This window comes from Xenopus laevis, chromosome 2L, assembly GCF_017654675.1.
Source record: "Xenopus laevis strain J_2021 chromosome 2L, Xenopus_laevis_v10.1, whole genome shotgun sequence".
In the NCBI taxonomy this organism is placed as follows: Eukaryota; Metazoa; Chordata; class Amphibia; order Anura; family Pipidae; genus Xenopus; species Xenopus laevis.
In genome coordinates this window covers 112,295,985-112,321,815 of record NC_054373.1, presented here as the reverse complement: position 1 = coordinate 112,321,815, position 25,831 = coordinate 112,295,985, and the positions used below count along the sequence as shown (strand labels likewise).

At 37.8% G+C, this 25,831-nt stretch overlaps 1 protein-coding gene across 6 annotated transcripts in view; it reads right to left on the bottom strand.

The window, feature by feature from the left end:
* The window catches only part of dmd.1.L (dystrophin, gene 1 L homeolog), a 1,148,817-nt gene that overhangs the window by 377,423 nt on the left and 745,563 nt on the right, over nucleotides 1-25,831 (bottom strand). For all 6 annotated transcript variants that reach the window (XM_018244936.2, XM_018244933.2, XM_041580924.1 and 3 more), the window contains one exon: nucleotides 10,711-10,828. In XM_018244936.2, the coding sequence (XP_018100425.1) occupies nucleotides 10,711-10,828 (118 nt within the window). The remainder of the gene's footprint in view (nucleotides 1-10,710; nucleotides 10,829-25,831) is intronic.

The window sequence follows — 25,831 nt, the reverse complement described above, 5'->3', positions numbered from 1 at the left end:
GGATGTTTCCATAATCTAAAAATCTGCTAAAAAGTATATAAACATTAAATAAATCCAATAGGATCATTTTGTTGCCAATATAGCTCCATGCAACTTAGTTAGGATCAAGTACAAGGTACTGTTTTATTAATACAGAGAAAAAATAGAATCATTTGCTTACAATGAACTCTGTGGGAAATGGCCTTTCTTTAACTCAGAGCTTTCTCGCTATCAGGTTTCCGCATATCGTTATTGATCTATTATATATTTTATAACAATACTTTACTTGTAATAAAACCATACACCTTCACAAGTATTTATTCTGTGCATTATAACTAGTGGAAAAATTAAACGTCCATGAAATCCTTAGCGGATACTCAGTAGTAAGTTATAATAAAAAACCACACAGAATCTCAGAAAGTCTTTTTTCTACTATATGACTAAGAAACTATTTTAATTTCGTCAAAAATAATCTCTTAAGAACACTAATTTGCCTTAAGCATTTGTGATAGCTCTGGATCTCAATATCAATTCCAATTCAGTTTTAATTGCAAGAATTAAAGTTACTGCAATAACTTACTTTTGTGCTTTCTAGCCTTGATTTTTCTTCTTATACCAACTGACAAAAAGATCTACGGGATATCATCTTATTGATTATTTATGAATGAAATTTTCATACTGAATAAATGTTTCAATTAGTGTTGTGGAACTATAAATATTCTTCATGTGAATTAGTTATACTCATTTTCCATCCAAAAACAAACGTATATTAAATGTTATATTTTAATTTATTATTATAGAAGAATCCTAATTAAATCCATATATTACCAATTTAGTCACACAGATCTTTGGAAATGTTTTCTTTAACATATGATACAATTTACATCAGCTGTAGCAGAATATTTAATAATGTTGTGTTAAGTACTGTACTCTGTGATCATACTTTCAGCATTACATTCCTATTAAAGAAATCCTACCTTGCAACTTTTTACTAATATGATATAGGCACTCTATGATTCTACTATAATACTTAGGGGATATTTATCAAAGGTCTAATTGTTAGAGTTTTTTATACCTCAAATTAAGGTGAGTATTGAACAAAAAATTACCTTGAAAACTCACATTTTAGTGGAAAACACAGCTCAAACCTTAATAAATAACCCCCCTCCCCTAAATTGACTGCACGGAAAGAAAAAAAAACTGACTGCATGGTAATGAGTTTCTGTTTTGAATTCCTCGTTGACTGACCCAGAAGGTGAGCAGAGTTTAGCTTTCCTTTATTACATATACATAAACTTTGAGACAGCAAAAAGACATTCAACCTCTCATTAAAGCTTAAAGGGATACTGTCATGGGAAAAATTTTTTTTTTTCCAAAATGAATCAGTTAATAGTGCTGCTCCAGCAGAATTCTGCACTGAAATCCATTTCTCAAAAGAGCAAACAGATTTTTTTATATTCAATTTTGAAATCTGACATGGAGCTAGACATATTGTCAATTTCCCAGCTGCCCCAAGTCATGTGACTTGTGCCCTGGTATACTTCAATCACTCTTTACTGCCGTACTGCAAGTTGGAGTGATATCACCCCCTCCCTCCCCCCCCCCAGCAGCCAAACAAAAGAACAATGGGAATGTAACCAGAGAGCAGCTCCCTAACACAAGATAACAGATGCCTGGTAGATCTAAGAACAACACTCAATAATAAAAACCCATGTCCCACTGAGACACATTCAGTTACATTGAGAAGGAAAAACAGCAGCCTGCCAGAAAGCATTTCTCTCCTAAAGTGCAGGCACAAGTCACATGACTGGGGGCAGCTGGGAAATTGACAAAATGTCTAGCCCCATGTCAGATTTCAAAATTGAATATAAAAAAATCTGTTTGCTCTTTTGAGAAATGGATTTCAGTGCAGAATTCTGCTGGAGTAGCACTATTAACTGATGCGTTTTGAAAAAAAACGTGTTTTCCGATGACAGGATCCCTTTAAGGAAAGTGTACAAAATAAATTGAAAGTTTGCTGTATTAAAACTAAAAAGTGTTCTTAAAAGCTAATGCATGTTATCCACAACAAAATATAGTACAGGTATTTAATCTTTTATCCAGAAACCCATTGTCCAAAAAGCTCTGAATTATAGGAAGACCCTTACCCATAGGGGCAAATTCACTAAAGCGCGAAGCGGCTAACGCTAGTGCAAATTCCCTAGCGAAGTGCTATGGCGAATGGGACGTAACTAAGCTAATTCATCTCCAAATTGATCCCTGGACCTTTCCCATTAACTTAAACAGCAAATCGCCAGGTTTTAGGTGGTGAAAAGCCAAATTTGAATTCCAGGGCCAGAGTATGATTATATCCCAAAAATCAAATTCGAATTTTTTAAAAAAAATCGAATCGAGTTTGGTTAACTCACTAGTCAAATTTGACAGATTTGACCATAGAAAAAATTGAAAATTTGAATTCAATTTTTCAATTTGACCCTTAATAAATCTGCCCCTTAATGTTTAATTATTTTTTTAGCAGACTTAAAGTATGGAGATCCCTTATCCAGAAAACCACAGGTCCCAAGCATTCTGGATTATACCTGTATTTTAATTCAATTACATAAATCTAAACAGAATGTGTAAAATTTTAGGTGATTTTGCAAATATTGAAGAACTTACAAAACTATAATAAATTAATTCTTTAACTTAAACTATTTGTGTCTATAAACAAGGCAACACACAAATAATCGTTATTTATACATGATGCACCATGATGGGGCTAGGACCACATGTTGGATTAAACATGGGGCCAATAATCAGTGAACTAATTCTCATTTCAGTCTCCAATTGGTCAAAGTGTTTCATAGCATAAGCTTCCTAAATGGCTGCCATACAATGTTCTGGATTTCAGGCGATGTTGCAGAACTAAATACAAATAGGCCATTGCAGGGCTATATACAAATCAGTGCTGTAGAAGTAATGCATGTGATGCTGCAGGGCTAGCTACAAGACAGTTAAGGAGAAATAAATACACATTAGTCCTGGATGACTAAGCAGTGTAGTGAAGCATGATACAGACCCTTGCAGGACTAAAAGAAAATACATAGGGACCAAACTTTATTTATCAACACAAATGCAGAGTGCAAAGTTTCATTTCATGTGCAATGTACTTTGTTTCTACCCATATTCCACACTGCAGCTAAGAGCAACTTTGTGTTCACCACTATTTAATCCGATACTTTGAAGTGAATGCAACAGTGAAAACATTCATTCATGAGTCACAAGTGACACAATTCCAATTCAGAATATTTTAGCTACCGCATGTATGCATAATTGTGTTCCATCTGACACAACTGTAGGGTTGTCTGTTTTTCACGGGCACACCAAAAACCAGCCTGCCCCTGATGTCATAAGTGCACCCCTGACATCACAAGACCCACCCCTGATGTCATTGGCTTGTCCCCTGCTATGTCTAGATGACAGCAGATGGTTCCAACCGTACACAACCGCGCTGGGCGCAACATTCCTTTTGGCTGCAATGACAATGGAATTATGGGGAAAATGCTGCATTGTAAGTAAAAAAACATGTTGATTTGCTTCTGAAATTGCACTTTGCACACTGCACTTGTGGTTGTAAATCATCCTTCTAATCTTTCTTTTATCATAAACTGTCAGTCCAATGGGGACAGGCTTCCAGGATTGATTTCAAGAAAGCACCCTCTACAAAACTCCAGGATTCAAGCTTTAATCAAGGCAACTTCTTTTTTGTATACTCAGCACTAGCCTACTAAAAGGGATTAGTAATGCTTTGGCTTTTCTCTGGAACCCTCAATTTAGATGTGATAAAATGTATACTGAAGAACTATGCCTGAAAAAGCTAAGAAAGCTTATATTTATTAATGGATGTACTTGAAGAAAAGCTGAGATCTTGCTATAAATACCAATGTTTGACTCAAGTAACCTTAGAAATTTTGCCTGCCTATCCCACTGAATATTTTTAATTTTATGAGTGACATTTTTCCCGTTGCTAGAGCAACAGGGATATTTTTACCTGTTTGCATGCTTGTCTGGTTCCACATACACATACACTACAATATATTCTTTTTTCCTTACATTTTTATCGTTTTAATAGTGGGGAAATTGTTCATCAATGTTACTTTTGTGATTCTGCTTGATATTCTATGTCGACAGACAAACTGATTCAAAGCCAATAATAGGATTTATTTATTAACACTGGACAAATTTGCTCCTGGGAAGTAACCCATCAATCAAAAATTTGCTTTATTGTTCTACCTGCAGCTAGCTGAAAAAAAGCCAAATTCCTGATTGGTTGTTGTGGGTTACTATCCAGGTTCAAATTTGCCCATTCTTCATAAATGACACCCATGGGCATTCTAACATCTGTACTTACAACAATCTGCTATCATTTGTAAATTCTACCCAAGAATCAGATGTCATAAATGGTAATCACGTTGTAAAAATGGAAGATACCATAGGATTACAACTAGGGGCCTTGACTGTCAGAAATCAGATTAGGAGTATCATGTGTTTCCTTTTAGATTCATGTGTGATCAGGGCCGCCACTAGAAATCACAGGGCCCGGTACAACAAATTTTTTGGGGCCCCCTGTGCCACGTCCATCCACTTCACAGTTAAAAGACCACACAGACATCAGTTTTAAAAAAAGTTACCCCCACACAAAGAATATTTAAAAAAAAAACATTGGTGGCAGGGGCCTATACAGTATTAAAATAATACATTGGTGGCCAGGGTATTAAAAAAATAAAAAAAACACACATTGGTGTTCAGAGGAATTGAACTTGTGGCTTCAGGACTTCAACTTTGCCTCCTTTCGTGACTATGGGTCTTTTCGCCGCTTGAGGACTTCAACTTCGGCTGTTTTCATGACTTCGGGTGTTTCACAGTTCAGAACGCTGGTTTTGGCTATTTTCGTGGCTTTGAGTCTTTGTCGCCGCTTCGGGACTTGGTAACTTTCGGCACTTCTGCATTCCAGCTTTTCAGGACTTTGGAAGGAAGTAGCGTGGCTTCGGTGCTGTCAAGGGGTGCCCGGCTCTTTTGATCGTTCAGCACTGTCGGGCCCCCCTTTAGGCCCGGTATATATATATATATATATATATATATATATATATATATATATATATATATATATATATATGTATATATATATACACACACACGTATATTCACATTTGAAAATCACCCAATCGCCTCACGCTAATGTTTTTGCCGTGGAAAATTCGCAGCAACAAAATAGAAATATCACGCGCCAACATTTTTATGATGCCCATTGACTTTAATACATTTGGACAAAAGAGTCGCACGTTAAAAAATTGTCGCTTGTGTCAAAATTGTTTCATGTCAAAATTATTTCATGAATTTTTCCGGAGTTTAGCAAATGCATATTAACTCTTAAATGTGCATTTCCAACCCATTTCAGAGTGAAATGTTTTCTAGTAAGCAATTACTAAAAAAATGGGATGGAAGATTATTTTAAGTAAAGATATAGCTTTGGGGCATTTCAGCAACAAATCTTTTAAGATCTTGACTTGTTGTAAGAAATGCTAATGTTTATTTTTTATGGGGTAAAACTATTTACTGCCGTTTCTCTTAGTGGGAGAGAAGAGTTAGATTTACATTCGTTTTAAAGCTGTTTTAAATTTTCAGAAATACAGCACATGCTGTGTAAAAAAAACCAGCATCAAATACACCCACCACACATTGCTATCTGATTGTCAGGCATCGTCACTTATGAAGTTGTGGTTAAGTATTTTTTCACTGTTATTATACACTTATACAATTAACAAAAAATTTAATTTTTCCTATTGACATTAATTACTTACAAGAGTTCTGAAGTGGTGTAGAATAGAGTCTTCAGGCGGTTTAAAAGATGGATCTTTAACACTAATTTTTACACTATTTTTTTTACAGAGTTTGAAAAGACCTATACAGATTTTACTGTGCAAATTGATATTGCCTTAGCTGTGATTTGGATATACTGGTGCCAATAATATTTCCTTGTGCCCCATCCATTAATTGATATTAGTTGTATTTTAAGATTTGTCACAAGTGCACAGCGCATACCTCCCAACATTTTGATAATAGAGAGAGGGACATTTGACACCCCCATTTTGTGGCCACACTAATTACCATGTTCATTTTACAAAATTTGGCAGGTTATGAAAGTTTGAACACATTTCTGTGTTATTACAGTTTTGCTTATGAAGGTGAATTGCCCTTTAAGCTGCAAGACACCAGGGCTGGATTTACATGTCCCCTCCCTTTTATTCGTGCAAATTTTCATCATCTGGACTGGAGCAATGGGGATTGGACACAGGAAATTTAAAAAATGATTGTATCTCCAGCGCATCCCCAATGTTTTTGAACCAATGTGGGTGTAGTTGAGCAGCATGCCACCCCCCTAAAATCCTGCTGCCCTAGGCCCAGGCCTAGGTGGCCTTTCCACAAATCCGGGCCTGCAAGTCACAGTTTCCCAAAGATATCTGCTTATCTTAAATCGTAAAAAAATGTTTTCTTTGCTTATCTTAAATTGTTCTACATTTATTTAAGGGCACCTGCCACACATTCTGGGCTCTCTGTCAAAAGTCAATTAAGCTTTAGAGACATTATATATTTTTCTGGTTGATCAGTGTAGGAGATTAAAGAAAAAGTCGGGACATTTCAGTGACCATACGGAATTGCGTATTGAGCTATCAAAATTGGGACTGTCAGGCCAAAAACAGGATAGTTGGGAGGTAAGCACAGTTAAATATTACTGAAAAAATGTGAATCTTTTTTTTTTTTGCACAAATAACATAGTAGCCCTGCACGTTTTCTTTGCAAATAAGCATACTGCCTTATTTTTCTGGGTTCTTATAAGAGCTGCATCATTGTAAATAATAATTGGAGGCGATTACATATCCGAGAAGGCTGTGCTCTATAGAGGAAGTGGGAGAAAGGAAGTCAGCTAGAGAAAGGTGGTGACAGAAGAATGGGCAAGGGAACGAAGTTCATCTCTGGAGAAAGGCTGCTGGGCTCTTCTGGAGGTTTCTATTAATGGTCAGTATGTGCGGATGCTTTTGGAGATCCCCCTGTGCAGTTTGGGAAGCTGACTGAAAATTTTTTCTGCCTCACTTCTTAGTAGTAAGAATACAGGTGTTCAACAGCAACGCTGGGATTGACTGTACAGTATAGTTTTCTCTGCAGAAGGTACATTCTGGGGCATATTTATTAAGTGGTGTAAAAAAACGGTGGGATTATTCACCACTAGGGATAGACCGAATCCAGGATTTTCCCTTTTTCAGACAAATCCTTCTGCCCGGCCGAACCGAATCCTAATTTGCATATTTCGTTTCGGTATTCGGCCAAATTTTTCGAGAAGGATTCGGAGGTTCAGCCCAATCCAAAAAAGTGGATTCGGTGCATCCTTATTCACCACACATCACCAGGCTTCACTGTGTAAAAAACCGCATAAGGAACAACATAAATTTAGTATTTGTTTTTTCCTAGAGTGACTTCCATCAGAACGAATAGTGGCAAATCTAGCATTTGCATGGTGTAAAATAAAACACACCTTGATAAATTCGCCATTTATTTTACAGAGCTTTTTACACTGTTTTTTTTTTTTTTCATTTTACACAACATGTGTCATTTGGTACAGAAGGCACACACTGCACCAAGCCACTGTGGGATTAATATGGCTGACCAATTCAAAATGGTAAAGTAAAAGCATGGTAAAATAATACATTGCATATTATATAAATATTGAATTATTTTATTTTTGGCATAAGGAACCAGCTATTATATTTTGAGAGGCAATAAAAAAAGACTTATTTTATCTTAACATTTGACTGCTAAAACAACTGGCAGTTTAATATTGCAGTTAAAAACATGACAGGTGTAGCACAATGTTTAATGGCACAATATTTTCACAGCTATAAATGTGCAGTTTGTCTTCTTTACCTCTCATTTCAACCATTTTTTGATGCTGGGATAATAGTTTTAACTGCCTATAAATAGCTCTTCACATTCTGTGGTTAAGCACTTATTGCAAGTGTTTTTTAATCTTGATTTAACATCATTTGTGATAAAACAAGGCAATACATATATTTCTTATTGCTTCAATAGCTGAGTTGGTTATATAAATGAAGTTAGGAGAGCTCATTTCTAAACGGGGGCAAGGTCTAGTGCAAAACTGCCACTGATGTCAGACACAACTATTTGCTTCCCCGGTGTTGGGTGAAAAGGGTTCTGCCTGTGAGACAATGATATACTGGTACAACTGGTGTTCACATGCTCAGTCATTAGGAACATTCTGCTCAAAGCAGGAGTTAAATACAGGGCTCCCTTTTGCTCAGTGCAATTTGTGTTGCATGATCATGACAAGGGGACCCTTCACCATCAGCCATCCCATGGAACCCCATTGTTATGTACCTTAAAGGACCAGTAACGAAAAAAGGACTTAATGAAAAAAAACCACCAAGGCACTTTTAATTTTAAATTTCTTTATTAAGAAATAACTTACCAATTCTCTGCTTGCGCTCCTCTTCAGAAACGGCGACAGGGCGACGATCCATCATGTGGGGCTCAATTTCTCCTCCCTGGCTATCACCTATTGAATAAGAAGGAATTCAATGGCACACAGGATGTGCTTTAGCATTGCAAGCCCTTGCAGTTTTAAAAATGCAATGTGCTAAAGCACGTCTTGTGGCCGAGTCCTCTATTGCTGAGCACCAAGAAAAGAGTTTTAGGCTATGTAAGGGTGCTGCGATCTCTAACCTTGTTTGAATATCTCCTACAGAAGGCAGGGAGGAGAAATCGAGTGCCGCACGATGGATTGTCGTCCTGACAACGTTTCTGAAGAGGAGCGCAAGCAGAGAATCTGTAACTTATTTCGCGAATTTAAAGTTAATAGTGTCTTGGGTTTTTTTTTTCGTTAAGTACAAACTAATTTTTTATTTTTTTTATGTTACTGGTCTTGTAATGAAATACCAGGAACCACAACCTTTTTTTTTTAAATTTCATCAAATCAATAGGACCTTGCCAGCCCAAGGCAATATTCTAAAGCCAGAAATCCATAAGAGATCACTCATGACTTAAGATCAGCACTATGTCATTATATCCACCACTGATTATTAGGCTGCCTCTACATACAGAGAGAATGGCCTCAAACTCTGCTACGAGCAGGAGCTGCATCTCCCCAAGTTCAGCAGCCCTGCTGTCGCTCTGGAATCTGCAGTGTGTCGATGATAGGAAATCCAAACAGGCTGTCATCTAGCACAAGCAGTTGGTATCAATCAATCCACCAGGCAGTCACAGGAGAGAACCTCTTTTCTGTGCAGTACTCTGGCAAGGTCCTATTGCTGCTTTGACAAATAAAACTTAAAATATATTATCATGTATTCACTATTTTGATCCAGAGGAAGGCAAAAAACCCAGCGTCAGTTATGCCTCAACAGGGAAAAAATTCCTTCCTGACCCCATTGGCAATCAGAAACATTCCCTTGATCAAGCATTCGGAATTAACATGAATGAATACAATGCTGACTCTCATGTTTATGCTGTATAACTGTACCAAAACCAAAATATAGCAATACATCCACATTTGCTTATCAATAGATAATACGACAACATAAAGAGAAACTCCTGATATTTCACAAAATTTGCAAAAAAAGGGGAGGGTGGGTGGGATGTTTCTACCTGCTCAGAAGATAAGGAAGTGAACTGCTTCTTCCCCTGACATCACATCCCTCTCTTTCTCCACCCCAGCCTGGCTTTTCTCTGCCTTAGCTCATTCCTTCTCACCCATTCACAGCTACATCTGATTCTGTCAATCTTTAAATATAAACCAGTGTAATCTGACTGCTGCTCATTCGGATCCCTTGTCATGCAGCCCCTGCACTTATAGCTCCAGGGCTTTCTTGTAAGTGAAATGGGGTGCAGTTTCACCATTTAGAGTGCAAGTATATGTGCACATACAATGCCAAATGACATTAGAGCCCCTCTTAATGTGGCCATACACAGGCTGATAAAAGCTTCTGACAGACCAAGTTGGCAACTTATTGGGTAGTGTATTTGGGCTCTCCAACGAGCTTCCCTCACTGATATCTGACAGAAAATCCGACAGATTTTGATCTGGCAGTTTTAATAACCGTATCGGATTGAGGAACACATTGGTTCATATATGCAGTCCTCGCACCTGCATTTCCCATGTGGCCACGATCGGATCAGCTCAATATTGCCCACCTCAAGATGGGTATATCATGAGAGATCCGGCTCATTTGGCGACGTCTCCAAACAATCAGATCTTTGTGTGTATGGCCATCTTGAGACAATAAGGGGAAATTTACAAAACATCCTGCTAGTGCTAAAGCAAGAGGGATTTTTGTGCAGCCTGCACCTTGCAATGAAAGCAGTAAAGACAGGGATTCATTGCACCAAGCACCCATTGGTGCTTCTTAAATTGCATATCTGAATGATGATGAAGTCTGGGGGGGGGGGTGACAGGGCACACCTATGTGCCTCCCTCAGTCCACCCCTTATTAATATAGCTATAGGGAAGTGCAGGTCCTTGTGCAATAACTACTTATGTAGGCACTCACCATGGTGCAAGGGTGTCTTGTGCTCCTATTGAGCCTGGACAGATGCTTTCAAATAGGTCATGAAAATGACCCAGGATTCCCTTTCACTGCTCTTTAGCAGCAAAGACACAAGTATAAGTCAAAAGATACTTACTGTGATTCGTAATCACTGCTCTAGCCTCTGGATTGCTTGTCTTGTTTTTCAGATTTTGTGCTGCAGTAATACGTTCTTCCAAATGGGGGCGTCGCTTTTCTAAATCTTGCAATGTTGTCTATTAACAGAATGGCAAACAAGAAAATACATACAGTTAATGCTCATAAACACTTGCTTTAAAGATAAAACACATGTTATTTTGTAGAACTCCACATTGGCCAAATGTATCGCAACACTTTATAGAGCCAAAGGTATTTGGTTACCAGTTTTAAATTACTTACTGTTGCGTTCCAAAGTGAATCCATCAGCACAAGAAATATAAACACTGGGGCATGGGCTTTTTTATGGGAGAGCTATTACATTCAAGCTTGGCATCACCATTTACAATGCCATGCATAAGCTGGGATAGACTCTGGATCAGTATATACCTGATAACTGGAGTAATGAATTGTACTTCACCCTCTGGCATGATTTGGACAAGAGTCCCTGGTGACAGTGAAAGCAAATCTCAGTGTTACAGTATACAATGGCTTCTATTACATGTCCATGCTTTCTAATATATGGCAACAGCTTGAGGAAAGGACAGGTACACAGCGCATCATGACAGGGCAGAAGACACAGTGGTACAGGTACACAGTGGCTTGTTATGGGGTAGGAGAGAGAAGGCTCATTATGAGGCAGAGTGGAAGGTGGAATGCGTGGATATCTTTGTTAGCAGAGTAAGGAGGGCAGCCATTTTGAAAAAAGTGAGATAAAATAGCAGTGCTGCAAACCCCTCTATTCTTTTTTCTTAGTTGTCAAAAGTGTGGCCTTTTGTAGGAGAGGATAAGGTTGTTACAGCTAAGAGTGGCAGGTCCCTAAGAGAAGCATTTTATAGTGTAAACCTATGCGATAGCTAATTGTTGTTTTGCCATTGACAATGAATACCTTCTGATAAGACCTTTCTAAGGGGTAAGTGGTTCCTTGGGGGTTATTGTAATTTAATCAAAGCTGGGTACAGTGATAGGGTAGGGCAATTAGAAATTCCTTGGGGTTGCAGCAAGGGATCTGTCCAATATAATTTCGCATTTAACTAAAGCTGTAGCAAAGTAGTCATATCAGATATGGTGGAGTCGTCTGAAGTTATTTCTAGGAATATTCGCAAAAGCTTTATTAAATTTGCACAATGCTAAATAATGATTCAAGTTGCGCATGCTTTTTTCATGTTTTATCACATTTCCCACGTCTCTAATATCCCTAAGAAAGGTAACTACATAGAGCATGTATTGGCCAGTATTCCCAGGCACCAGCTCACAGTTATTTCACTATTTAATGCAGAATCATAGGCAAGATATCCTTTGAGCTCACTATACATTTTGATTTGGTTTTCCTAATGTAGCTTCTGGTCAACATCATTTTATTATTAGGAAATTATCATACAGTATTCTGATTGTAAAATAGTTTTTAAAATTAGGACAAAATATAAATGCATAAGAATTGATAACAAAGCTGATTTCAATTATCTTCCACTATCTTATTGGATTTAAGTAATGTTTAAAGGTTTTTTTTTTAATTAGATCTAAAGGTAGGAAGACCCAAATTTCAGAAAGACCCCTTATCCGAAAACCCCCATTCTGGATAATAGGTCCCATACCTGTACTGCACAATGTGATAGTAAATTCAAAAAGTATCTCAATCACTGGGTAGCATAGCTGTTACACAAATCGAAAGAGTTCTGTTAAACCTTTTGATCATTATTAACGTTTACATCCTGTAAATTGCTTATCTTTAACTAAAGGAAGACAAGTAAAATTGAGCTCATTATATTTCATTCAGTTATATGCAGGTGTTGCTATTCAATGTAAAACCAAACCCACTTAACAAGAGTGGCAGATCTAAATAGTTCTAAAAAGCTTCAGTTTGTGTTCCAGAAATTAGATGTTTAAATAGTGTGTATGCTTTAAGGTAGTTTTTGAAAGTGTACTACACTAAAATGTGCTATGTATAGAGCATGGTAAGATGGAAACACTACTAATGCATTGTTTGAAATAATTACAGTTTTTGGATACAAAGATTAGTGAAAGTAATGCATCTTTTGAAATGGATACTGACTTAGAGAGAAAATTGTTAGAATTGTAAGAGCAGGACAAGTTAAGAAAATGGAGATAACTGTGGCATGTTATAGAGCAATATACATAGTAAGGTGCAGATTTATTAAGGGTCGAATAGTAAATTTGAATTAGAATGGTTGCTAGTACATTTATGCGACCTGTTATCCACAATGCCCGGGACCTGTAGTTTCCCAGATAACAGATATTTCCGTAATTTGGATCTTCATACCTTAAGTCTACTAGAAAATCATTTAAACATTAAAAAACCCAATAGGCTGGTTTTGCCTGCAGTAAGGATTACTTATATCTCAATTTTGATCAAGTACAACGTACTGTTGTATTATTACAAAGAAAAAGGAAATCTTTTAAAAAAATTGTATTACTTGGATAAAATGGAGTCTATCGGGGATGGCTTTCTCATAGTTTTGAGCTTTCCGGATAACGGGTTTCTGGATAACAGATCACATACCTGTAGTTGATGTTGGTATTTCGCAAAGTAAAATATATTTGTACTTAGTAATTTATATAAATATATTTTTTTTATTATTATATGATTATTTCTTTTTTGGGTAAACACACAAAGCTGTGGCTCAAGGGGAGAGAGAGAGAGAGATAGCCATGTAATACAGTAATACCACACAATAGAAGCTTATACATGTCTATAACACTGCATAAAGTATTTAATATACTTCACTGTTGTCAGGGGAATTAAGACCATGCACAGCAAACAAAGAAATAATGAAAGAGATAATTGGCATATTTTTAAAGTTGTGTATTCTAATCGTGCCATTTAGGGCTTGTGTTCAGGCCATTGTTGTGTTGTAGGTCACAAGGAAGTGCTATTACAATGTCCAGCATTGGTGGGAGGTGAATACAGACTCTGGGGTACATTGTGCCTGCCAGTGCCCTTCTTGTTTGAACACCTGGATGACATCCAAGGGGCCAAACATGGGATTCCTGGCCCTCATGAATACGGTATTCAGGCGGAAGGCAAAGGACTTTGTGGTCCATTCTGGGGTGCAGATATCTGTGTCTGTGAATGTTAACATAAGACAGGCTGTAAAATGTGAAATTTTTTTTTTTTGCTTTTTGGACCTTGCCATGCATGTGGCATGTATGTATATTTTTATTTGTATAGCGCTCCTTGAGGGCAAAGCACTGTACAGCAAAACAATAAATTAGTAGTAACAAACAAGGGGTCATTGAAATAAAAAGTAACTATAAATGCATTATTAGAAATACAATTCACATAAATAAAAAAGATAATTACAATACAGGTTAAGTGCTCAGTGTCAAGGAGACAAAGGGCTGGAGGACCCTACCCCGTAAGGCTTACAGTTCATGTTGTAAATGAGCCCTTATATGTTGGTGCTCACATAGTTATATGAATTGAGACACTGCACAAATCTGAAAAGCTGCCATCTAATTCCTAATCATGTAAAAGCATATGTGGCTGAGATTAAAAGAGACATACTGTGTATGTAACCCTTGCTTTGCTAGTGTTTCTTGGGTGTAAAAAATCATAATATAATTCTGTTATATACACATATTTATGCTACAAATCACGAGGTACATGTCTGTGCTGGAACAGCTGTGCTTCAGTTTCCCTATAAGGCCATTGGCATCTTGTCTAATCATGTATGCATATCATTGTCATGTCAGCCAATTGAGTGGAAAAGGTTTTGTATACTGTAGCCATTCAAATCCTTGTTCTGTGTTTCTCCCTGAAAGATTATACAATTACACTCACAATCAGCCAAAGCTGAGGTCTCTTGCAGTACATATTTTGCAGCCTCGGTTGCTTGAATCTCAATTTAAAATCACGCAGTAAAAAAAGGAAAGAGATCTGGTAGAAAATATTAGATCTTTGCAGAGATGATAGAGTTATACTGTACAAGAATTGCTGAAATGCACAGATCTCCTCTGACTCTTAGCTATTCGTAGATACACATATTCTATGCTCCATTACCCCTGCACCAGTCAGGGAGATGTTTGCACATAATAGCATTTTATTCTTGATTGAATTTACACTCAGTGTTTCTTGCTTGTGTAAATATACCATTCTTCATTCTGAGAACTGCAAGGCAGACTTTTTTTTTAATGCAGTGAATACTTATTTTTATTGTAGTAGGTGATCTATAATAGTCCAGTTGGCTCATGTAAAATGCATCTTAACAAATATGCCTATGTGATGGGAATGGGATTGCTCCAGGCACGGTCTTCTTTTGTTGTGGAAGACAACATTCAGCAATTACTCTGCAATTCATGTATTTATCAGCAAACAAAAGCTTCCCTTTAGAAAACAGATTTACTTTATATGTAGCTTGAGAGTTAAAGGGGTTGTTCACCTTTCAGTTAACTTTTAGTATGAGGTAGAGAGTGATATTGTGAGACAATTTGCAATTGGTTTTCATTTTTTATTATTTGCAGTTTTTGAGTTATTTAGCTTTTTATTCAGCAGCTCTCCAGTTTTCAATTTCAGCAATCTAGTTGCTAGGGTCATTTATTTGAATAAGAGACTGGAATATGAATAGGAGAGGCAGGGTCGGACTGGCACATCTGGGGCCCACTGGGTTCCAAACCTCGGGGGAAGCATGGATTCGCAACATCCGGCGCACTGCATGAGGTACACATTTTTCTTTAAGTTCCACCCGATTGGGTAGCAGGTCTGGGTCTGGTTTTTTCCCGGTGTCCCACTGGCCCAGTCCAACCCTAAGGAGAGGGCCTGAATAGAAAAATGAGCAGCAATAAAAAGGAGCAGTAACAATAAATATGTAGCCATACACAACATTTGTTTTTAGGTGGGGTCAGTGACCTCCATTTGAAAGCTGGAAAGAGACAGAAGAAGAAGGCAAATAATTAAAAAACTGTAAAAAAAATAAATAATGAAGACCAATTGAAAAGGTGCTTAGCATTAGCCATTGTATAACATACTAAAAGTTATCTTTAAGGCGAACCACCCCTTTAAAAAAAATTTCACCACAGACAAGGACAACCCTCTCTAGGAGGATCTGTCTCTGGAGAACAAGCGTTCTTTGAGACATATAGATTTTGTTACAGTATATAAAACTACTAAAATATTTTTAAAAGGTTTCACAAGGGGTTAGAGGGGAGACATATAGGAGTTCTCCTGGCCACCCCCTACTTGTCTTTGTAACATTTGCCATTTAGGAAGCACTAGCAGTCCCAAGCTGCAAAGTGGTAAGTACAGGGATGCCTTGTTCCCACCAGTGCTGCGCAAGGTGCAAAATGGTCCTCATGTGAATGTGAATCTTGAATCATAAGGGGCTCTTAATGATGCATTTACATATGGGTTATTGCAAGCGACTCCTCTGGTCACCCATGCATAGATCCCTATAGCCAGGACCGCCATCAGAAATCGCAGGGCCCCATACGACAAAATTTCCTAGGCCCCCTGGGCTGCACCCACTGCAAGCCCCACCTACAGGTCCGCCCTCCCCACCCCACAGGTAAGCCCCCCACCACACAGTAAAAAAACAAAAAAAATATTGGGGGCTAGGGTTCCCACATGTTAATAAAAAATAAAAAGATATTGGTGGTCAGGGCCCCCCCATAAAAAACATTTGTGGCCAGGGCCCCCCATTAAAAAATATTGGTGGCTAGGACCCCACATGAGAAAAAAAAATTGGCGGCCAAAATTGGTGGCCAGGCCCCCCCCCACATTATGAGAAAATTGGTGGCCAGGGCCCCTTAAATGTCCATGCCTTCCCGAAGTCAGCAGCTCTCGGGGGCTCCCTACAACTCTCCCCCCTGTCCCCCCCTGATGGCTGCCCTGCCTATATCAGTATATTTTTCCAGAAGGCAACAAATAGAGGTCAACAAAACAAGCTAATTGAGAAAAGAAAGGGGTTGGGAAGAAATAAGTGTTCAAGGATTACCTTGTGACAGCACAGTCCTATGAATGCTGTAAATGTTGCAAATGTTGACAGCTTATTACACACAATTATGCTCTATGGCCCAATGGCAATGCAACTTTGAAGGTACCAGTCCCTAACAGGGACGCACAATGGACTGAAGTATGTGAAAATACAGAAATTTATTTTGCATCTTGGAAAAATATACTGAAAACTTTAGACCCTTCCATAAGAAGCAGCGCCATACTTTAAATTAAACAAATCAATATTAACCTTTCATTTAATCTATTCGAAAAATTCAAGTTCAGGCTAATGATGCTCACTTAAAGCTAATGGAACATTTTGCACTGAGCAGGTAAGAACTTAAATAAATTAAAATGCACATCCAGCTTCTTGCTGCAGAATACAATCCTCTCCTAGACCACAAGGTTGATAATTACAAGTACACATTTCGTTTTGCTTCATCACACTTAACTATAGGCAGCTAAAATTGAACGGGCATATAAAAAAAAGGCAGCACAGTATCTTCCATCTGCTTTTAATTAAAAACTGGATATGTTGCCTACTGTTTTCTTGAAACGGTGTTTGCAAACAGTGGGAAGAAACTTTTCAATTACTTACACTTAGTTCACATTTGCCTTCTGAAATGGAAACTAATTTGGAGCATACCCCTTAAAATGATTGCTAACTTTTTTTTGCCACCACTTGTGGTAGATTTCACAGAATGTAACCAAAACAACTTTATATTATTTTATTTTATTAAGGAAAGTATTATTTATTCAGAATTGTGCTAGATCAGGCTAGATTTTATTTTCTATGTAAAGTAGCTATAAAAACTAAACAACAACCTGCATTAAGTTCACAATGGATGGCTTCACCACTGGGTCATTAGAGTGAATGGAAAGCAATAATGATTGCTATAGTTGACTTGGTGGAAGGGCCAGAATTAGGGATAGGCAGAAGAGGCACATGCCTAGGATGCAAGGGTGGAGGGGCACTACCTCTTGTGCCTTCCCTTAGTTGGACCATTGTCTCTCCCACCTCCACCAGCTCTTCTTGTATCCTTGGCACGTGCATATGCTTTTCCATGCACGCCCGTGTGTACACACAAGCAGTGGCGTAACTAGTTGTTACTGGGCCCCATAGCAAATTCAATTTAGGGCCCCAAAATATTTATAAGATGGCCTATTTTACCAAGATATATTAAAATTGCTAATTAATTAGGGTCTCACTGGGCCCCCTACACTCCTGGGCCCCCCTGCAACCGCAGGGTCTGCTTCCTCTATAGTTACGCCCCTGCACACAAGGAGGGGCAACATAAAGAATTTAGCTGGATTGCCTAGGGCACCTGGCCAGCTTGATCTGGCACTGCTTGGTAGTCCTTTCCTATTATGCCAAATGCAAGATGTCTGCTTTACAAATACCAAATTTACAAAGTATCATTAAAAATTAACAAACCTCAGGTCACTAATGTATGGGCTGTCATAGTGCTAGCATGATGTGTAGTTACCAAGGTCATGTGACCGGCTAGGAATAAGTACTATGTTTTGCTAGACCATGTGCCAAGGCTTTAAAGGGGTGGTTCACCTTAAAGTTAACTTTTAGTATGGCAAATTCTAAGAAACTTTTTAATTGGTCTTCATTATTTGGTTTTAATTATTTATTTTTATAGTTTTTTAATTATTTGCCTTCTTCTGACTCTTTCCAGCTCTTAAATGGGGGGTCACTGGCCCCATCTAAAAAACAAATTCTCTGTAAGGCTACAAATGTATTATGTTTTTATTACTATTTTATTACTTTTTATTACTATGTTTCTATTCAGGCCGCTCCTATTCATATTCCAGTCTCTTATTCAAATCAATGTATCGTTGCTTGGGTAATATGGACAACCAGATTGCCGAAATTGCAAAGTGAAAAACTGCTGAATAAGAAGCTAAATAACTCAAAAACCACAAAATGAAAACCAATTGCAAATTGTCTCAGAATATCACTCTCTGCATCATACTAAAAGTTAATTTAAAGCTGAACAACCTCTTTACATGACTGAAGTTTGATAGTATCCCTGTTTATTATATTCTAATATGTTGTTTCCATTATATGGCTAAAGGCATGCTTATCTAATAGGAAAATAAATATGAGGTTCATCTTTTGTTTGAGCCCATAATTAAGTACCTTGTGGGTATGAAACACGTAGGGCCTATGGAGATGTACTTTTAACTATGATGAATAAAGACTTATTTTTTTAACTTATACTTTTGGCCCTGTGGATTCCTCTGAGTGCTGGATAGCCCTGTTCTTTTTCTGTGTTTCGGTTTGTCGCTCCCTGAATCACATGATCAACTTGGTGAGCCCTTTACATTGTTATTCTGGAGCACCTATAATTTGTCTTTATTGCATAATCTTTTGTTTAGACATATAATTTTCTGTCCTGGCAAAATCCTTGATTTTGTATTTTAGATAGTAGACTAATACTAATTGAGTGTAGGTCACAGAAACCCATTTGTTGTGTTTTGATATACTGCACCTTCTGCATCTTTAACATTAAACGCATGCTGTCTTTGAATATCAACAGTGACTCACCACAGCTATTTTTTGATTCATAATGCACTCATGCTAATCACCGCGCTATGCAAGCCGAAGACCTTGTGGCAAACATGGAATGACATTGAGATTTCTGTATGCGGTACCCATGAACTACTCGCATTTTACTAGGATATTAGATACAAATAATAGGTGAAATCAGAACAAGCACTCGGCTATAGGGATGTAGCGAACGTCGGAAAAAAAGTTCGCGAACATATTCGCGAACTTGCGCAAAAATGCGAGCGGTTCGCGAACGGTTCGCGAACCCCATAGACTTCAATGGGAAGGCGAACTTTAACATCTAGAAAAGACATTTCTGGCCAGAAAAATGATTTTAAAGTTGTTTAAAGGGTGCAACGACCTGGACAGTGGCATGCCAGAGGGGGATCAAGGGCAAAAATGTATCTGAAAAATCTGCCTGTGTGTGCTTGGAAGAGATAGTGTAGGGGGAGAGCTGTTAGTGATTTCAGGGACAGATGATAGTAAGCTTGCTGGCTAGTAATCTGCTTGATACTGCTCTGTATTGGAGGGACAGAAGTCTGCAGGGATTTGAGGGACATTTTAGCTTAGGTAGCTTTGCTGGCTAGTAATCTACTGTTCTCTTTAAACAACTGCCATACGTTGACCTTGTAGGCATTGTTTGCCCAGTTTTTTTGGACGCAGCCACTGAAGCACAGTTGCCAGAAAAAATATGCCATATAAATGCTGAAAATAGTAATTTTTCGCCATACGTTGACCTTGTAGACATTGTTTGCCCAGTTTTTTTGGACGCAGCCACTGAAGCACAGTTGCCAGAAAAATTATGCCATATAAATGCTGAAAATATAAATTTTTTTGGTTGCAGCCACTGAAGCACAGAGGCCAGAAAAATTATGCCATATAAATGCAGAAAATATGCATTTTTTTGGTCGCAGCCACTGAAGCACAGTTGCCAGAAAAATTATGCCATATAAATGCTGAAAATATAAATTTTTTTGGTTGCAGCCACTGAAGCACAGAGGCCAGAAAAATTATGCCATATAAATGCAGAAAATATGCATTTTTTTGGTCGCAGCCACTGAAGCACAGTTGCCAGAAAAAATATGCCATATAAATGCTGAAAATAGTCATTTTTTGCCATATACGTTGAGTCAACGTATGGCAAAAAATTACTATTTTCAGCATTTATATGGCATATTTTTTCTGGCCTCTGTGCTTCAGTGGCTGCGGCCAAAAAAACTGGGCAAACAATGCCTACAAGGTCAACGTATACACTACTACAGCGGTGGATACGGATTACGTAAAATATATTATGGCTGCTTGAAAAAAGTCACTCCGGTGTTTTTTCTGGAGACGGTAATATTATGGATATTTAGACAGAATGTGAACAAGGTCACACAGCTAGATGGCGGGTTGAAGAAAACAGTGTGCAAATAATGCCTACAAGGTCAACGTATACACTACTACAGCGGTGGATACGGATTACGTAAAATATATTATGGCTGCTTGAAAAAAGTCACTCCGGTGTTTTTTCTGGAGACGGTAATATTATGGATATTTAGACAGAATGTGAACAAGGTCACACAGCTAGATGGCGGGTTGAAGAAAACAGTGTGCAAATAATGCCTACAGGGCAAATAATGCCTAAAAGGTCAACTTATACACTACTACAGCGGTAGTAAAATAAAAAAAAGTAAAATAAAAAAAAATGAATATTAAAAAAAAAAAATTAAAGTTGGTGCTGCTGAACTACTAGGAGCAGCAGATTAGCACACCAGTCCCACTCCCCAACACTGCTAGACTAATAGCACTGGGCTCTTATAGTAGTAGTAGTAGTAGTAGTAAAACAACAAAAAAATAAATAAAAGCAGTCCTTACAAGGACTACTGTTATTGCAGCAGTCAGCAGATGAGATCAGAAGCAGGACAGCTGCCCACTGCAGCTACATACAGAGCACTGCAGTAGAAGGTAGATTACTAGCCAGCAAAGCTACCTAAGCTTAAATGTCCCTCAAACCCCTGCAGACTTCTGTCCCTCCAATAACAGAGCAGTATCAAAACGATTACTAGCCAGCAAACTTTCAACTGTCCCTGAAATCACTAACAGGCAGCAGCTCTCTCCCTACACTATCTCTTCAGCACACACAGGCAGAGTGAAAAAACGCTGCAGGGCTTCGGTTTTTATAGGGAAGGGGAGTGGTCCAGGGGAGAGCTTCCTGATTGGCTGCCATGTACCTGCTGGTCTGGGGTGAGAGGGCAAAAAAAAGCGCCAACAATGGCGAACCCAAAATGGCGAACGTCGCGCGACGTTCGCGAACTTCCGGCGAGCGCGAACACCCGATGTTCGCGCGAACAAGTTCGCCGGCGAACAGTTCGCGACATCTCTACTCGGCTATGATCATTGCCTAATGTAAAACAGATACATTTTATAAATTACTAATTGATCACATAACAAATAGAAAAATGTGGTCCTTGAAGAAAGCAGTTTATTTGTGCATTACCAATGCAAATACCGCTTTACTTATTTTTATTTAAGACTTTTAACATGACAGACATAGCCTCTGCAGATCTAAGTGCAAGGCCAAAAGCTGAGGCACAAATGAGATAGCCTCACAGCAAGGTAAAGGTCAGATCTGGAGCAGACAGAAACACAGCAGTGCTTCACATCATTTAAAAGACATCTTGTAGATCACTAATATTTCTTTATGATAGACTTACAAGCACAGAATGTGAAGCAAAGCTGAGAGCATGCAGACACCCAAGCATAGCATATCTACATATATGGTGCTCAAACCTCAATTGCACCCAATTCTTCAAAACAAATGCAACTGTATAAGTGTTCTTTTTTTTGTAAATCAGGTGCCAGATGCAGGTATCATTTTCAGAGAGGGGATTGTGTCACTTGCAGCATTAAAAACAGCATTAGCATGTAATTCTATTGTTAAAAGCCTGCTTCACTTATGGGACTGCACAAACATGTTTGGATACAAGTACCTTTAATAAACACCATTAATACTCAATACATGTAAAATATTTGCATCTACTTTATGTTCTCTTGTGCCCAGCACCACTGGATCCATTGTGCCTAATAAAGTTAACGTGGAGCAAGGTACAATGCACAGAGACACAAAGGAGCCTGGCTTTCAGAAAGTTCAATTATAACGCAATTCTAGAAAAAAATGGTGTTTTGGAAAAATGTGGTGAATTGCAACTGATTTTTAATAATTTGCGCACTTCTGTTGTCATTTGTGGTTTATGCGATCTGAAACAACATTTCTCACTCTTTGATTTAATAATTCTCTACTAAAAACATAAATTTTTTGGTAGCAGATGTACTGTGCTAAAGAAAATAGCCGTGATGGAAACATATAACAGTAAGAGAATGACCGTATATTGAAAAAGAAAATCAAATGGTACAACCCATTATACTGAAATCACCTTCCAAACCAATAAAAAATAATTATATTACGGCTCAGATGACAATGACAATCTGCTGTTTGTGCACTGTTTTAGAAAAGCTTTACTCACAGAAATGAAATCCTATTATAAAATGTTGCATTTCTGAATAGCAAATCAACATTTGAGTGAACAAGAGAGACAGTCACTAAGAATTGGCTTCCTGTTTAATTTCACAGACACATTGTGCTCATTTATCACGTCCAGGTGGTTTGAAGGTAATCATTCTCCCAGGGAGTACTGAGAAGCTATGAACTTGTTTATTCACACATAATATTCATTAACTGCGGTGTTGAATGTGTAATCAAGCACTTTACTTATCAGCTAGTTTATTTATTTGCCTAAAACTGGGAAAACATGGGCAGACATGTCTGTTTAGTACAACATCTGAAGGAGCAGGCCATCAACAGTGTAAATTGTAGACCAAATGGGGCAAAAAGAACAAGATTTACATTTATTATACATGCACCAATAGATTAGATATTGCATACTGTAGACCAAATGGGTCACAAAAGACCAATATTTATATTGGTATACATGGAATATATATGTAGGCATTACATATTGAAGACTAAATGAACCAGTAAAGACGAAGGTTAACATTATGATATATGGACTAATAAAGACAGAAAGAACAGATACATATGGAGTCTCATCAATGTGTATGTTCACAAAAATGTACATTTGATCTAAAGTTAGAGTCACTTGAGGAAAGGCAGTTATTTGTCCCGAAACGTCTGAACATCACTCACGTGTCTGGAGCACTACAATAAATTTGTGAAAACCCCACATTTGATGAAGGTATTGGCTTTTAATTTTTTTGCCATTTGATCTAAAGACTAAACATGGGATATTCCATTTTTACAAATGAATTGCCCCTGTGGGGCTAGCAGGAAGGTTCCGTTATGGGCTCCTGACTATTCTCAGCTTAAAGTACCTTCCTTGTTAAACCTCTGTCTTCTTAAGCACTTAGGTGCCACTGATTGTGATCTCCTATTTCACAACTCTATTTCTACTTACACACTGCCTATTGATTTTATTTCCTCCAAGGACAAATAAAAGTAAATGATAAGATACAAATTAAAAAAAAAGAAGAAATAACAGTTCTTCAGCATCTTTATCCTCCCCGCTAATTGAAGTGTCCTTAACAGTCAACAGTACTGTTATGCTGCACACCCCCTAATCTTGTTGTATTATCATCTTGCTTTCCTTTGTTCGACACATTCAGGCAAAACACGAAAAAAAAATACAAACCCTGTTATTTCCACTTACACAATATTTTAACAGTGCGTTCATTTCTCGAGCAAACTGTCATTAATTTCCCGATCATTCCCATATCATATCCTCTCAACTTTTTATGCACAAATTACATGCTTTCTGCAGTTCACTACTAGGCTTCTCCTTATCTGCTGGGTGATTCCTAGCTCTGGTCATATAAAGGTTACATAAAGTTTGCTGGATTTTGCAGTCATTTTCTACACTGTGTGAACTCATTTTGGGAGAAACTATAGCAACTGGTGGAAGAGTGTTGTCTAGCAACAAGGAGATTTCATTGTAATTTCCAATGGATGCCCTGTTGTTCTAGTTTCAGAATCAAGAAGCAGGATATTATGTGACCTATTTTGAGACTTAGAAAAATAATTTTCTTGGTTAATTAGATGTGGTTAAGCTGTCAAGCTACAGAAAGCATGCAGTGCTGAGAGTATGTATGTAACTATGTTACTATGTAAAGGAAAACATCAATTTTACTAGTAAACATGTAATACAGAATTAATATACCAAGTTTATTTCAAATTATTTATCCATTTCACAAAAATAAAATTTTCTATTAAATGTTCCTGCAGAACTGGAGCTAAATAAATTCATACCAAAACCTACATTCAATACCCTATGGCCCAAGATGAATTCATTAGAATAAACTGTTGCAACATTATCATAATTATTACCACTTCATTATAAAATACCATTTGTATCACTATGTTGCTTGCTATTACTGTTGTGTAACAATTCAGTTCAATACAGGGAGGACCACTAGCTTTCCATTTAACTTCTACAGAAAAGCGGAGAGGTCAGAGTAGGCACCAAAATCTGTATAAGAAGTAACATCTCAGTGCAGGCAATGAGGGTTCATGTCCAACTTTCAGGGAAAGGCCAAAGGATGGTGAGGAAGTCCAAAAAAGATGTGCTAAAGCACAGTATAGAAACCAGCTTGGCATTGAGCACACAATGAACTGAGACTTTTATTGGTTTATTTACTAAAATCTGAATTTATGTCATTTTTAAAAAACAAAAAACACAACCAAACTCCCATGCCTAATTTTATCTTATTTATTAAAAAAAACCCTCAAATTAACCAGATCAAAAATTTCAGGCTTCTTTCCTTAATTACTAGAAGTCGGATTTTCGGGCTAAAACCAGCGCAGACCATGAAAATTTCGAATTGAGATTGCTGCCTCTCCCATTGGCTTATACAGGACCTCGACAGGTCTGAGATGGCAGATTTTCAGATTTGGGCTTTTTGCAGCATCAGAGTATAATACATCTGGAAAAATTCAAGTTTTCTTTTCTCTAAAAACTTTTTCAAGATTTTAACATTTGGGGGCCCATTCACAAAGGGTCGAATATCGAGGGTTAATTCACCATCGATATTCGACTGGGAATTAAAATCCATCGACTTCGAATATCGAAGTCGAAGGATTTTAGCGCAAATAGTGCGATCGAAGGATCGAAGGATTATTCCTCGATCGAACGATAAAATCCTTTGAATCGTTCGATTCGAAGGATTTTAATCCAACGATCGAAGGAATATCCTTCGATCAAAAAAACTTAGGAAAGCCTTTGGGGACCTTCCCCATAGGCTAACATTGAGTTCGGTAGCTTTTAGATGGCGAACTAGGGGGTCGAAGTTTTTTCTTAAAGAGACAGTACTTTGACTATCGAATGGTGGAATAGTCGAACGATTTTTAGTTCGAATAGTTCGATTCGTAGTCGAAGGTCGTAGTAGTCCATTCGATGGTCGAAGTAGACCAAAAAACACTTCGAAATTCAAAGTTTTTTTACTTTGAATCCTTCACTCGAAGTTAGTGAATCGGCCCCTTGGACTTTAATAAATAACCCGTAAATGTGATTTGGCATCAAA